Source organism: Ursus arctos, unplaced genomic scaffold (assembly GCF_023065955.2).
Source record: "Ursus arctos isolate Adak ecotype North America unplaced genomic scaffold, UrsArc2.0 scaffold_3, whole genome shotgun sequence".
In the NCBI taxonomy this organism is placed as follows: domain Eukaryota; kingdom Metazoa; phylum Chordata; class Mammalia; order Carnivora; family Ursidae; genus Ursus; species Ursus arctos.
In genome coordinates this window covers 90,598,818-90,611,975 of record NW_026622985.1, presented here as the reverse complement: position 1 = coordinate 90,611,975, position 13,158 = coordinate 90,598,818, and the positions used below count along the sequence as shown (strand labels likewise).

General features: G+C 49.2%; 2 gene segments (V, D, J or C); both read right to left on the bottom strand.

Moving 5' to 3' along the window:
- LOC113267076 (T cell receptor beta constant 1-like) overlaps positions 1 to 13,158 on the bottom strand; it is a 111,255-nt gene that overhangs the window by 30,555 nt on the left and 67,542 nt on the right.
- Positions 9,596 to 10,246, bottom strand: LOC130542072 (T cell receptor beta variable 27-like). The segment is given in 2 exon segments: positions 9,596 to 10,033; positions 10,149 to 10,246. Coding segments are annotated over 2 exon segments (480 nt in total).

Sequence of the window (13,158 nt, the reverse complement as noted above, 5' to 3'; positions counted from 1 at the left end):
ACTGGAATTCACACTCCACAAACTTTCTCTTGAATCAGCACATGGATAATAAAATTAATCAAAAGGAAGAGGGTTTTTTTTAAATGTTTATTTTGTTATGTTAGTCACCATACAGTACATCCCCAGTTTTTGGTGCAAAAAGGAAGAATTTAGAATGTGAGCGCCCTCTAGCGAAATATCAGTCAAGAACAAAGATGGAAGTGGGGGGGGGGGCAAAGTAGCAGACAGAGGGATGAGGATAGGAACAGGGAGGAAAGATGGATAAACAGTCCTAGAGCAGGGCCTGTCCAGTGTGACTACGTAACTGACGTCTCCTCCTGGTTGGGGTGGGGTCTCATGAATTTAGGCTGGGGACGACATGTAAGGTTGAGTGGGTTAAGTTCAGAGGGGCTTCTGACTTGGAGAGGGGGGTGAGGGGGCCTGAAAAGTACCCGTGCTCTCTTGGCCAAGATGTGTGCCCATGGCCTTGGTTCCTTCTGAGAGGCCTCCTTCTTCTGATTGGCACAAATGTGCCATACGAGCCGGTGCAGCTCAGCCCCGAGTTAGGGTCACTTCCCCCTGACACCTGCCCTTTTTGTGCAGAGAGGATGTGGCTGTGCTCCGCTGTGGCTAACTGCTGGCACAGAGGTACACGGATGTCTGGTTGGTGCTGGCAGACTCCAGGGTCAGGAGGAAGGCCTCCTTCTTCTTCCTAGAGACGTCGTACCCGAAAGGGAGGTCTCCTTGCTCAATATCGTTAATACCATACGACCAGTAGAGCAGCTGCAGCCCCAGACCTGGGTCTTGTCGGTACCAGAACATTCCTTCGTGGTCCATATTCTGTGAACATTCCATCAAAACTTTCGCTCCTACTTTTTTGATGAGATGTCTCGGGGTTTGGGTTACTTGTGCGGCCGCGAGGCCTATGACAGAAGGACAGATGAAGTGAAACCAGCGGCCAGGAAGCCTGAGGAGGGAGAAGTCTCGTATCAGGGCCTGGAAATAACAGCGCTGGGGTTTGCTGCTCGCTCCCCGGACTCACCTACTCCCAGGAAGCAAAAGGCCACCCCGCAGAGGAGCCTGACCGCCATGGCAGGCTGGAGCGGAGTGGCTCTTCTCCCAGGCTCAGGCTGGAGGCTGGTCGTCTGTGATGTCACCGTCCCTGCCCACGCCCGTCACCCCTTAGTCACCCTCTAGAGTCTAGAGGTTTAGAGTTGCCAGAGTGAAAGCTGATCCCCATGGCAGAGTGTGCGTACGTGTGCACGTGAGTGTGTGCACGTGTGTGCGTGCAAGTGTAGAAAACAGCTAACACAGTAGCCTGAGCTGGCTTTCCTCAGAAGGACCGGCTCTTGCAAGGTAGGCCCTCGCTGGCATCTGGGAACTTGGATTTCAGGAGCGTTCCCACCATTGAGTAACTGGCAAGCATAGTTCATTTTGCCAGGACTCCTAGCACAATGCAGTGTAGGCTGGACAGCCGCTTTGTGTCTTCGAGTCTGGAATTCAGGCATGTGCTGGGCAGAGTGCCTGTGTGATAGGTGTGTGGCTTTCCGGGGCGGGGGGGGGGACCACAATGTACTACAGGCAGGGTGACTAATCCAGCAGAAATTGGTTTTCTCACTTTTCTGGAAGCTAGAAGTCCAAAATCAAGGTGTTGCTTGTAGGTGGCCTTCTTCTCCCTCTGTCTCCACACAGTCTTGCCTCTGTGTGTGTCTGTGTCCTAATTCCCTCTTCTTATAAGGACACTGGTCATATTGGGAAAGGGCTACCCCCATGACTTCATTCAACATGAATTACCTCTTTAAAGAACTTATCTGCAAATACAGTCACATCCTGAGGTTCTGATCCACATATGAATTTTGAGGGGGCACAATTCAGCCCATAACCCTAGCTTCCAGAAATGTCTGGGGTGCTGAGACTGTAAGGGGCTCCCTGGGCAGAGCCGTGGCACGCAGGCCCTGCACTCTCCTCGCGGGGAAGGGGTGCATCCTCGAGAGAGGGAGAGAGCATAAGGACGTCTTAGTTGTTTTTCAATGAATTCAAATCGACAAACCGAAAGCACACTAGCTATGCCCTCTTCAGCCACCATGGATAGTACACTGTGGTTCATTACCAAGTGTCCCATACCATCCCCACTGTCCCTTCTTTAAGCTTCGTGATACTTCTGTAATTGGGACCTCACCCAGACAGCATCAGATCCTACTCACCCACTAGGAAGGAAAAGCTACAAAGTCTGGTGGAATTCTCATTCTGACGCAGCCACTGATTTCTTTCCCCTGAATTCCTCGTAGAGCTCATAACCGGAAGCGGTCAGAAGAAATATGCCTGACTTGGTGTTCTGGCTCAAATTCTGTCTTCCTCTTGTGCTGTTCTCTGCTTTTGAAATGACTAGCCTTAGTGTTTAGGGGATTTTATCCGATTGCCAGTAGCCCCTGCCATCCCGAGCACATCTTTGTATCCAGGTGGCATCTCGTATCGCAAAGTAGGACCAATTCCTCAGTCCCCATTTCTTACCTATCTGTCCTTAAGTACACATTTAGGGTGCTGAAAGTATTTAGTTGTAGACTGTTACTGACTTCCTTCCATTGACGTAGGTGTATAGAGAGATGTGAGTCTTTCCCTGAGCAATAGGCTAACTGTGTTTATAAAACACTGGCCTTTTCTGTCTGTTGTGTTGGTGGTAGAGACACAATGGAGGCACAACGGGGCCCACATGTGCACATCCACCTGGTGTTGTAGTGGAGACAGTGGGAGACCAACAGTGGGATACAATCACTAGGGGTGCCATGTCTGCAGAGAATTAGAAGGAGAAGAAGAAGGAGAAGGAGAAGAAGAAGAAGAAGAAGAAGAAGAAGGAGAATGAGAAGGAGAAGGAGAGGAAGAGGAAGAGGAAGAGGAGGAGGAGGAGAAGGAGAAGGGGAGGAAGACGGGGAGAAGGGGAGGGGGGGAAGGGACAGAAGAAGAATTTAAGGGGCGCCTGGGTGGCACAGCGGTTAAGCGTCTGCCTTCGGCTCAGGGCGTGATCCCGGCGTTCTGGGATCCAGACCCACATCAGGCTCCTCCGCTATGAGCCTGCTTCTTCCTCTCCCACTCCCCCTGCTTGTGTTCCCTCTCTCGCTGGCTGTCTCTCTCTGTCAAATAAATAAATAAAATCTTTAAAAAAAAAAAAAAAGAAGAAGAATTTAAGAAACATGACAATCAAATGCAATAGCAAATATTTAAAAGAGCATTTTCAAGGTAATAGGAGAAATTTATATATTTCTGGCAGCGTATAATATTAAGGAATTACAGATCATTTTGTTAGGTAATATGATTGTATGACTGTATAACAAAATGTTATTTTTTAGAGCTTACTAAAATCTGAAATAAAATATTATGATGTCTGGGAAATTGCTTCAAAATATATCAACCAAAAATGCTGGGGGAACGGAAGACGGTAGGGTGGCAAGCGTTCATTATTGAATCTGGGCAGTTGGGCTCATTGTATTACTCTCTCTCATTTTGTGATTGACATTTTTCTTAATAAAAAGCTTGAAAATGTTATACCAAGAGAAACATGGAAAGTACAAATTATTTATGCTTCACCTTCAACATGCTTCACCGCAATATTAAATTAAATACCGTCTTTTATAAAGTAACTGGTTTGTGCCCTTCAAAAGTGTTGAATTACAAAGGACAGACTGAGGAGCTTTCCAGAGTAAAGAGAAATAACAACTAAATGCAAAATGTAATCCTGGAGTGGATTACAGACCAGAATCTGTTTTCCTTTTTGTAAAGGACATTATATAGACAATTGTCAAATATGAATAAGGTAACAGATACTGATGTAAAAAAATAATAATAAAATCCAATTAAAAGTTGTTCTGCTTGTGTTATCACCATGTGCCAGAAATTCTAAACAATTCTGATGATGAAAGCCTCCTTCTGTGTAATGTCTGTCCTTCGGCACCCGCCTTAACTCACTTAGCACAGGGCTACCCAGAAGCAGAGAGAAGAAAGGCAGTTGCCAGGGGCTAGGGGAGGGGAAATGGGAGTCCCTGTTGAACAGATACAAAGTTCCAGTCTTGCGAGATGACTACATCTGTCCCACAATATTGTGCCTGGAGTTAAGGAGACTGGATTGTACATTTAAACTTGTTAAAGGGACCTCATCATAAGTGTCCTTATCACACACACACACACACACACACACACACACACACACAATTTTAAAAAAAACAACCACAACAAAAACAAAACAAATCCTCAATGGGTGATTTTGGTACACGCTGAGATTTATAATTACATACATGACGGTTAATCACAATAATATTGTTGTATAAAGGAGGGGATGATAAAATATTATTAGCTCTGGCAGCCAGAGAGATGATAGGCCATGGGCAGGAGGCAGAGGGTTATGGCCCTTTCTGTTAATTGCCACGAAGAAGAGAAATTCCAATCTTCTTCTTGTCCTCGCAAGAGCAGTTTGGTGGCGGGGGGTCCACATGTCCGCTCTGAGCTCAGTGACCCCAGCAGTTCACATGAGGGGCCTCTCCCCAGGAAAAGGCACATGCCACCCCCCACCCCCCCCCCACCCCCTCGCTCACCATTGCTCGCCTCTGGGGCTGGAGCTGATTCTGGAGTCTGTGGCTAGGAAAGTCTGTCCCTGCACTGGCGACAGGGAGGGTGTCACAGAAATGGGGTGTGTCTAGAGCAGGAATTGGCAGCATCCATGTTTCGTCATAGCATCGTTCAAGCAAAAATCTTGTCTCTTAGAGAATTTATTCGTAAGCTTTGTTACCTAAGCTGCTTATTAAAAGGGCTCTTAGCTGGGAAAGAGAGATAAGGAAGACAAATCCTGACTAAAATTCTTGAAGACCTCTTAGAATTCTTGCATTGCTATTTCTTGAACACTTGCTATGTGCCAGGCACCGGGAACACGGTCACGGACCACAGAGGCATGCTCCGTGCCTCACAGAACTTCCATCCCATTCACCATCTGGTCTACCAGGCACAGTGGTGGTTTGGTGATGCAAACATGGGATGATATGTTACCTTAAGGAACAGACGGCCCCAAAGGGAGACTTAGAGCAAACACCACCACCACAGTAAGATTATTATAGAACTGAGATGTGTAGAAGGTGTGTGTGTTCGGGAAACAGCCAGAGACATTCTGGGGAACGTGAGAAGCAATCATGAGATCAGGAGAGTAAGAATTAGTTTGCCGGATGGGGCTGGCGGCACAATGGACAGGTGTAGTCGGAAGTTAGCGCGGTACGTGGGTGGCAGTGACAGTTGACATGCAGTTATAAAATACACCAAATAGGATGTTGAGCCCTGGGGCAATGAAATCTCGAGGCCAAGACCTGAAAATAGAAAGGCAGTTTGTCTAGAGGCGGAGTGGAAGTGTTACACTGAACACAGGCGATGGGGAGCTGGGCAGTGCACGGGGCTGGACGGCCCACGGCCCTGGACACAGCCCCCGAAGACCAGTGCATCTGGGTAGAATGATGCTCCCTCTAGCAGGTGGCACCAGGGAAGCCAAATCGGTACCAGGTGAGTTCTCCTAGGTGGCCTGTGCTGCGCAAGCCCCGTGCCAACCCCAAGGGAAGTGAGGGACAGAGGACGGTGGCAGCTCGTTGGCAGGTGCTGTCCCCCACCACAGTGTCCTGTGGGCACCACCTCTCCCCTTGTGACAACCCTTTCTGTGCAGAGAGGAAGTGGCTTGCAGTGCTGTGGGGTAACTGCTGGCAGAAATGTCTAGAAGGGCTGGACGTCTGAAGGCTGGGAGAAATGCTCAGTCTTATTTAAACACACAGCAAATCTCTTAGGGACTTCCCATCTGTTGGTATTCTTGGCATCAGTAAAAGATGAATCGGAGCCTCATTCCTGGCTCTTGTCTGAATCAGCACAGACGGGTCATGGTACATATTCTGGTCACATCACGGAGTCACCCTTTTTTTCTGACACTGGGATTTCAGTGACGCTGATATCCATGGACACTGTGGATAAACAGAGGTGGTATCTCAAGCGAGAGAGCTTCGGAGGGCCGCCAGTGTATAACCACGAGAAAGGCTTAACATTGCGGTCTGGCAAAGCAGGTTCAAGGACATTCTACCTGTGCCCAAGAACCACCTATCCCAAGGAGGGTGTCACGACAGGTGAGTTCGTGGTGGGGTGTCCGTGTTAGCTCTGGTGTTAGTGAAATAATACCTGGTGAGCCCACTTTTAAGGGAAGAGCATAGAAAGAGTAGTCTACTGATGACATTGACAATGAGTGAACCGAAAGCTAATGTTTTTTAAAAAAACTGTGACTAGTGTTCCAAATCTGAAAATTCACTAAATCTTGTAGATATATATTTTTTAAGATTTTATTTATTTATTTGAGAGAGAGAGAGAGAGAGAAATAACAAGCAGGGGGAGTGGCAGAGGGAGAGGGAGGAGCAGGCTCCCCGCTGAGCAGGGTGCTCGATGCGCTACTCGATCCCAGGACCCTGGGATCATGACCTGAGCCGAAGGCAGATGTTTAACTGATTTAGCTACCCAGGTGCCCCTGAATCTTGTAGGTATTTCTGTAGCATGAGTGAGACTGATTGAGGTGTGAGTTATTAGAAGTAGATTCCGTAGGGGCGCCTGGGTGGCACAGCGGTTGAGTGTCTGCCTTCGGCTCAGGGCATGATCCCGGCGTTATGGGATCAAGCCCCACATCAGGCTCCTCCGCTATGAGCCTGCTTCTTCCTCTCCCACTCCCCCTGCTTGTGTTCCCTCCCTTGCTGGCTGTCTCTATTTCTGTCAAATAAATTTAAAAAATCTTAAAAAAAAAAAAAAAAGAAGTAGATTCCGTAAAGTAGACTGAGGTCTCATGCATCTAAGGAACGGTGCAGAATCAGAGCTCTGCTGGTCCTAGGAAACAAGGGTAACAAGCAGGGTAACCTGGTGCCTAAGGCAGGTCCAAGTTAAGAATCAGGGCCTCCTAGCTCTGATCTCTAGGTCCTATGACAGAGGACTAGGTATGTGGGTAGGTGCCTGTCTACATCATTGTCCCATGGGCTCCCATGCGATAAGGGGTCACTTGAAATGACTTCCAGGAAATAAGAATGAGTCATTAGATGGTAGCTCCATTTCACAGGGAACGGCGTCTGGTCTTACAATCTCCACTTCCATCTCTGATTTAATTAACAGAATTCTATTTATATTGAGGATGTGATAAAAGGTGTAATGGAAACTCAGGTTAGACCAGAGAAGCAACAATTTTTGTAGGTCAGAAATGCCTGGGCAGGGGCGCCTGGGTGGCGCAGTCGTTAAAAGCGTCTGCCTTCGGCTCAGGGCGTGATCCTGGCGATCCGGGATCGAGTCCCACATCAGGCTCTTCCGCTGTGAGCCTGCTTCTTCCTCTCCCACTCCCCCTGCTGTGTTCCCTCTCTCGCTGGCTGTCTCTCTGTCACATAAATAAATAAAATCTTAAAAAAAAAAAAAAATGCCTGGGCAAGTCTTCCAAAAAGGAGAGATTGGGCCATTGGAAGTCCCTGTGTGTAACCTCCCGGAGGGAGCTCATCCTGAAGTGAGGGCAAGGGGCCAGCAAGGTGGACCGACCCAGTAATACAGCCATAGCTCTTGGAGGGATGAGTGGATTCTGAGCTTGGCTGGGTTTTTGCTGGAGTTTGCATTCGGGATGAGGTTCTCTCCATTCCCTTACTCCAGGATATAATTACTATGTTAGTGGTTGGTGAGGAATGTATGTAATGGGATGAGCCTCTGTGGTTAAGACTCTGTAAGATATTGGGGATCGAGACACAGAACTGTAGTTTTGCCCTTCCAGTACAAAGAAGGAGAAGGAAAACCTTGAGCAAGACTTTTCCTTCTGTGCTTCATTGATAGAGACGCCACTCTGCGGGAAACTCGCCCTGGGAGGGACGTTGGAGCCCGCTGGCAGGAACAATAGCGTGTGCGGTGTTACGTTGCTCGGTGAACGACATGGTACGGAGCAGAAGCATCAGCAGTGGCTGGCAGGTAGTTTAGGGCCCATCAAAAGAGAAAAGGATCCCATGGATACAGCGGTACCCAGCGAGGCTACCCCCTCACCAGCACGGAGTAGACGAGGGGCTGGAGTCGAAGAATAAATCTCTACTACAGCACATGATCTGTCTTGCTTCTAGACACATATGGAAAACCCAGGAATCTCCCCAAACTATGTGTAGGAGAGGACTTTGCAGGGGACCCTCTTCCTGAACTAATCAGAGGGGTGTTGGAAAGAGAATCGGAGAGAAGACGGATTCACCTGTTCATTTACCACTACTGCCTCCAGGTGCTCTCGTAAGTATGGAGATAAAAAAGTCAACAACAGAGGCATGATCCTCATTCTCTTTAACTTTAATATTTATTAGCCTACATGCTAAACAGGGAACAGTTGAGCGTGTTGCTGGCCATAAGGATAGAAATTCAGGCTGTCGTAAGATCACACGGCAGAGGAAAGGACCCAGCCAGGGATTCAAGGAAACCTTCCTGGAGGAAAAGACTTCTTTTTTTTTTTTTTTTAAAGATTTTATTTATTTATTTGACAGAAAGAAACAGCCAGGGAGAGAGGGAACACAAGCAGGGGGAGTGGGAGAGGAAGAAGCAGGCTCCTAGCGGAGGAGCCTGATGTGGGGCTCGATCCCATAACGCCAGGATCACGCCCTGAGCCGAAGGCAGACGCTTAATGACTGCACTACCCAGGCACCCCGAGGAAAAGGCCTCTGAATTCGTATCCAGAAGAATGATCCGTCAGGGGCGCAGGAAGTTAGGAGAGGAAGGGTGCTCTAGGGAGAGTGAACGTTATCAGTGAACACTCGGCAGGGAGTCAGCAGACGACCTACGTGGGGACCCGTGAGAGGTGGAATATGTCTCTTGGTTGTGGTAACTGAAGGGAAGAGGACGTTCGTGTTAAGAAGGTAGATAGGGGCGCAAAGACCACATCATGGAGAGGCTTATGAAGCCTCACGCTTATAGTTGAGACTTCAGTGAGGTTCAGGAAAGACACTGATGGCTTTCAAGCCCGAGAGAGTGGTTTGCGGATGGAGGCAGGCGGCAAACTGGAAGTGGGGGGTGGTGAAGGAATGCAGGTGAGAGACGTTTGCTGGGCCATGGCGTTGCCAGGGACATTAGAAACATTAATAAAATTGGCAAGGGATGTAACATCTAGAAATATACAGGTTGCGGGGGTAATGGATTAGGTGTGGAAGGATACTATCTGAGAGATGGTGGGGATGATCCCTCCTTTCCTGGCTTGGCCATTTGGCTGGATGGCAGGAGCATTTGCCGAGATGAGGAGATGAGGGATGTCAGATTTTATAAAGAACTCAGAGCACGCTCTTCCCCTGGGTGCAAACCTCCAGGAATAGGACATGGGATATGGGACAAAATTTTGTTGAGTGATTGGATTGAAAGTGGGGTGTTCGGTATGGGCAACAATGAAGCCCAGTAAGGAGAAAGGATTGCAATGTGCATAAACTTCCTTTCCTAGGGAAAGCTTCCCTTACTCCTGCCACTAGACCTAACAGTCAGCTTGTCCTGCCTCAACTTGGACAAGCACCTCGGTCATGGGAGGTCCGGTGAGAGCAGCACACTGTCGGGGAGCTGCCTTGCTCAGAGGCCCCCGGGCTGGGAAGTCAGGAAAGGGCTTCTAGGGGCACTGATGGTGGAGGTAGTTTTCCTCCTGCTTGGGGTGGGGCCCCCCAGGAAGGAGACTCCTCGCTCTTGTGGTGCCCTTTTTGTGCAGAGAGCAGCTGGCTGAGCCGCGCTGTGGATACACTGCTGGCACAGAGGTACAGAGAGGTCTGGTTGGTGCCTGCCGACTTCACGGTCAGGGGGAATTTCTTCTTCTCTTTCCGTGAGACAGTGTACCCTTCAGGGACATCTCCATCTTCAGTGAAATCAACGTTCCTTGAAAGGGAGATCAGCTTTGGACCCAGCCCTGGGTCTTGTCGATACCAGTACATAGCGTCATGGTTCAGATCCTGAGAACAATGCAGCGTCAACTGCCTTCCGGTCCTTGTGATGAGGTATCTTGGGGTCTGGGTCACTCCGGCCTCCAAGGGGCCTGTGAGGGAAGGAAACAGAGCTAGAGACAGACAAGAAGGGCACAGCCTCTGGAAAAGGACTTGAGCTGAGACCTGCGAGCTGCGGCCAAGTTGCCCACGTGTCCTGAAACTCACCTGCTCCCAGGAGACACAGCACCACGCAGCCCAGGAGCCCGAAAGCCATGGCAGCGGCACACGGGGGTCTGCCAGCCCCGGGGGCTGGGTTCTAGTAGGTTCCGTAATGTCTCCATCTCTGCAGCTGCTTGGCTCTCATTTTCAGGAGGGAAGCCACTCCCCTTTCCTCACGGGGCTGAGCAGAAACGCAGGCAATCAGCAGTGGCCGCTGTGGGCTGGCAAGGCTGGTGGTCCCCAGCGACTCCCTCGCTCTCCTAGAGGCTGCTCCTTCTGTGCCCTGGACAATGTCTTCCCAGCACACTCTTGTCCAGCTCGGCAGGTATTTGTGTATTTTGAAGCCTTATGATGAAAGCTGGCATAATGGATTTATCAGTTAGAAATGGGAGAACATGAAACTTACACGCTCGTCACGATAGCACTTTTACCCTTTAGAAGTCCTCCCGTCTACTCTGCAGAAGGAGTTCCAAGTATATTCCTCTCCTTGTGTATCCCCCGACATGTTTTTCAGCCACTAGCTTTTACAAGAGGCTCATGTGTACAAATTCAGTCAGCTCCCCAGTGTGGGTTATTTTATTGGTCTGTAGCCGGTTCAAAATATTAGGTGTAGGCTCTTGCCTCGCTAGCAGATGACCCGTAGTTGTGGGGGCCAGTAGCTGCTTTCCTCCAGCCTGGTGTTTGCCCCATCTTTCTCCTTACTTCAATCACCTCACTTTTTTACTGTCCAGCACGGTTTCTTTGTCTGCTGTGGGCATTCGGCCTCTTCGTGCGGTCTCCACATGCGGAGCCACCGTGGTTATGTCCCTGGGTGCCGAGAGGCAGCTGGGCTGTGGCTCCCAGTCCTGGGGAACTCTGTACGGGGCTTGGGGTGTCAGGGCGTCTCTTCTGACTTCCAGCTGCTCATATTGTTCCCCTTTCTGGGTCACTGTGTCCTTCCTGCGTCGAGGTGACTTCCCTGGGGTCGCCCAGGTATTTCCCATCTTGGACATCTTTGTTTTGTTATGTGCTTTGTGGAGACAGAGTATTCTGGGGGGGGATGGGGGAGAAGGAGAGAGAAGAGACTGCCCCCCCCCATTGTTTCCAACCACAGCCAGGGCTTCACCCAGTCCTTCTTTATTTTGCCGAATCATTGTCCTCTCCAGGCAAGAAGTGGGCCCTCATCCTGGTGTTGGGGCAGCACTCAAACCTTAGAGATGGCTTTCTTGCTTGCAGTCCCCTTCCTGCTGGAGGCTCAGCTCTAACCGTCCCCATTCCAGGCCAGTGAGAGAGGCATGCTTGCTATCAGGACAGTAACTCTGCTCTAAGGAGACATGTTCTCTCTTCATATGTCACTACTGCTGTGGTTCCTTTCAGGAAAAGCATGGCGGGGAGCAGGCTTGGCTTCACGTCAGCCCTTGGTGTTTTTCTGTTGTCCCGGGAGTCCTCCATATTCTAGCTGTGGGATGGGTGAGACAGGGAAAGAAAGCAGTTTTCATTCTCAAGAATCCTCCTCAAGTCAACAATTTCCTTATTACTTAGTAAAGCTTGTCACCCCAAATTTCATCTTTAGACATCTTTCACAGTTTACTTGCATTCCCCAAAGCTACACTCACTATTTACGCTCCTGTCCAGTGGATTTTCCCAGGTTCCATGGGGCTTCCAACACCATAGAGGTGGATAATTACAAGTCAAAGATTTTACAGTTTATCTCGAACATTCTCCATGTTAGATTAACGCAAGCTTCAGGAGGCATCTGATTCTATATTCCTGTCCCCCAGCAGCTGGTTCACTTTCCTCAGACACAGGCTGCTCCCGTCCTCCCCACCCCACTGACTGAGGCTGCTCTGGTCTCCCCTTTCTTTCTCTACATCAACTGAGACACTAAAGCGATGTCCCTGAGATCCTTAGATCACGAGCCAGTTGCTAAACCGTCCCACCCTTCCCTCCTAGAACCTTCCTTCTGATCTCTCCTTCCCAAGGCCACCCCATTCCAGAGTTTGGGAAGGTTTCCCCAATGTGGGGTGGGCTTCTGTGTCCCTAACAATGGGACTGGAAGAAAAGAGAATCCTGTAGACGGTCAGGAGCCCCAAAACATCTCCCTCCGTCTTTTGTCCTTTAATGTAATGTGTTTCGTTCTGTGCTGTCCATCTGTCCATGTCTCTCCCAGGCCGGCCTCCGTGTCTGCTCTCAGCCCCCTCCTCAGAGGCACTGCTTCCTAAAGCTGTGGCATCTACCATCCATTCTTCTCGGACAATAGTCTTCGGACAACAGTATTCATGCCTGCTTCCACCCCACGGAGGAGCCCTTTCGTAAAAACCCCTGTCGAAGAACATGTTTATTCCTTTCAGTGCACAGCAATATTCTTCCAATGGGGGAATCCTGAGCCCGGTTGTAGACTATAGAATATTCACCGCACTGTTTTACTTACGCTTAGACTGTTTCTGTTCTGAGGACGTTGCTCTACCCTCTCTATTTTTCTGTTATATGATTAACCTTTGAAAGACCTCATGAGAGAGATTAGTATACTGAGTTCTCTTTTAATTGGTGATACAGTGCTCCATTTTATCAAATTTTCTCATTTATCGTGATCGGAAATGGAACCTTCATAATAAGGAATGTGTTACTGTCCTCTAGTGGCATTCCCCTGCAATAGGCAGAAAAATGGGCTCTTAAAGATGCTGTCATTTTAATCCCCACCAACTGTGAAGGTTTAGATTCCATTAAAAAGGGAGTTAAGGTGGCGGATACAATTAAGGTTAATAACCAGCTGACCTTGAGCTAGGGGAGCCCAGTCTAATCACATGGGTCTTTTTTTCCTTTAAGATTTTATTTATTTATTCGACAGCATACACGCAAGCAGGGGCAGAGGGAAAGGGAGGAGCAGGCTTCCCACTGAGCAGGGAGCTTGATGCGGGACTCCTCCACCCCAGGACCCTGGGATCATGACCTGAGCTGAAGGCAGGTGCTCAACCACCCAGAGGGCCCTAATCACACGGGTCTTTAAAAGCAGGGAATCTTTCCCAGCTGTGTTTGG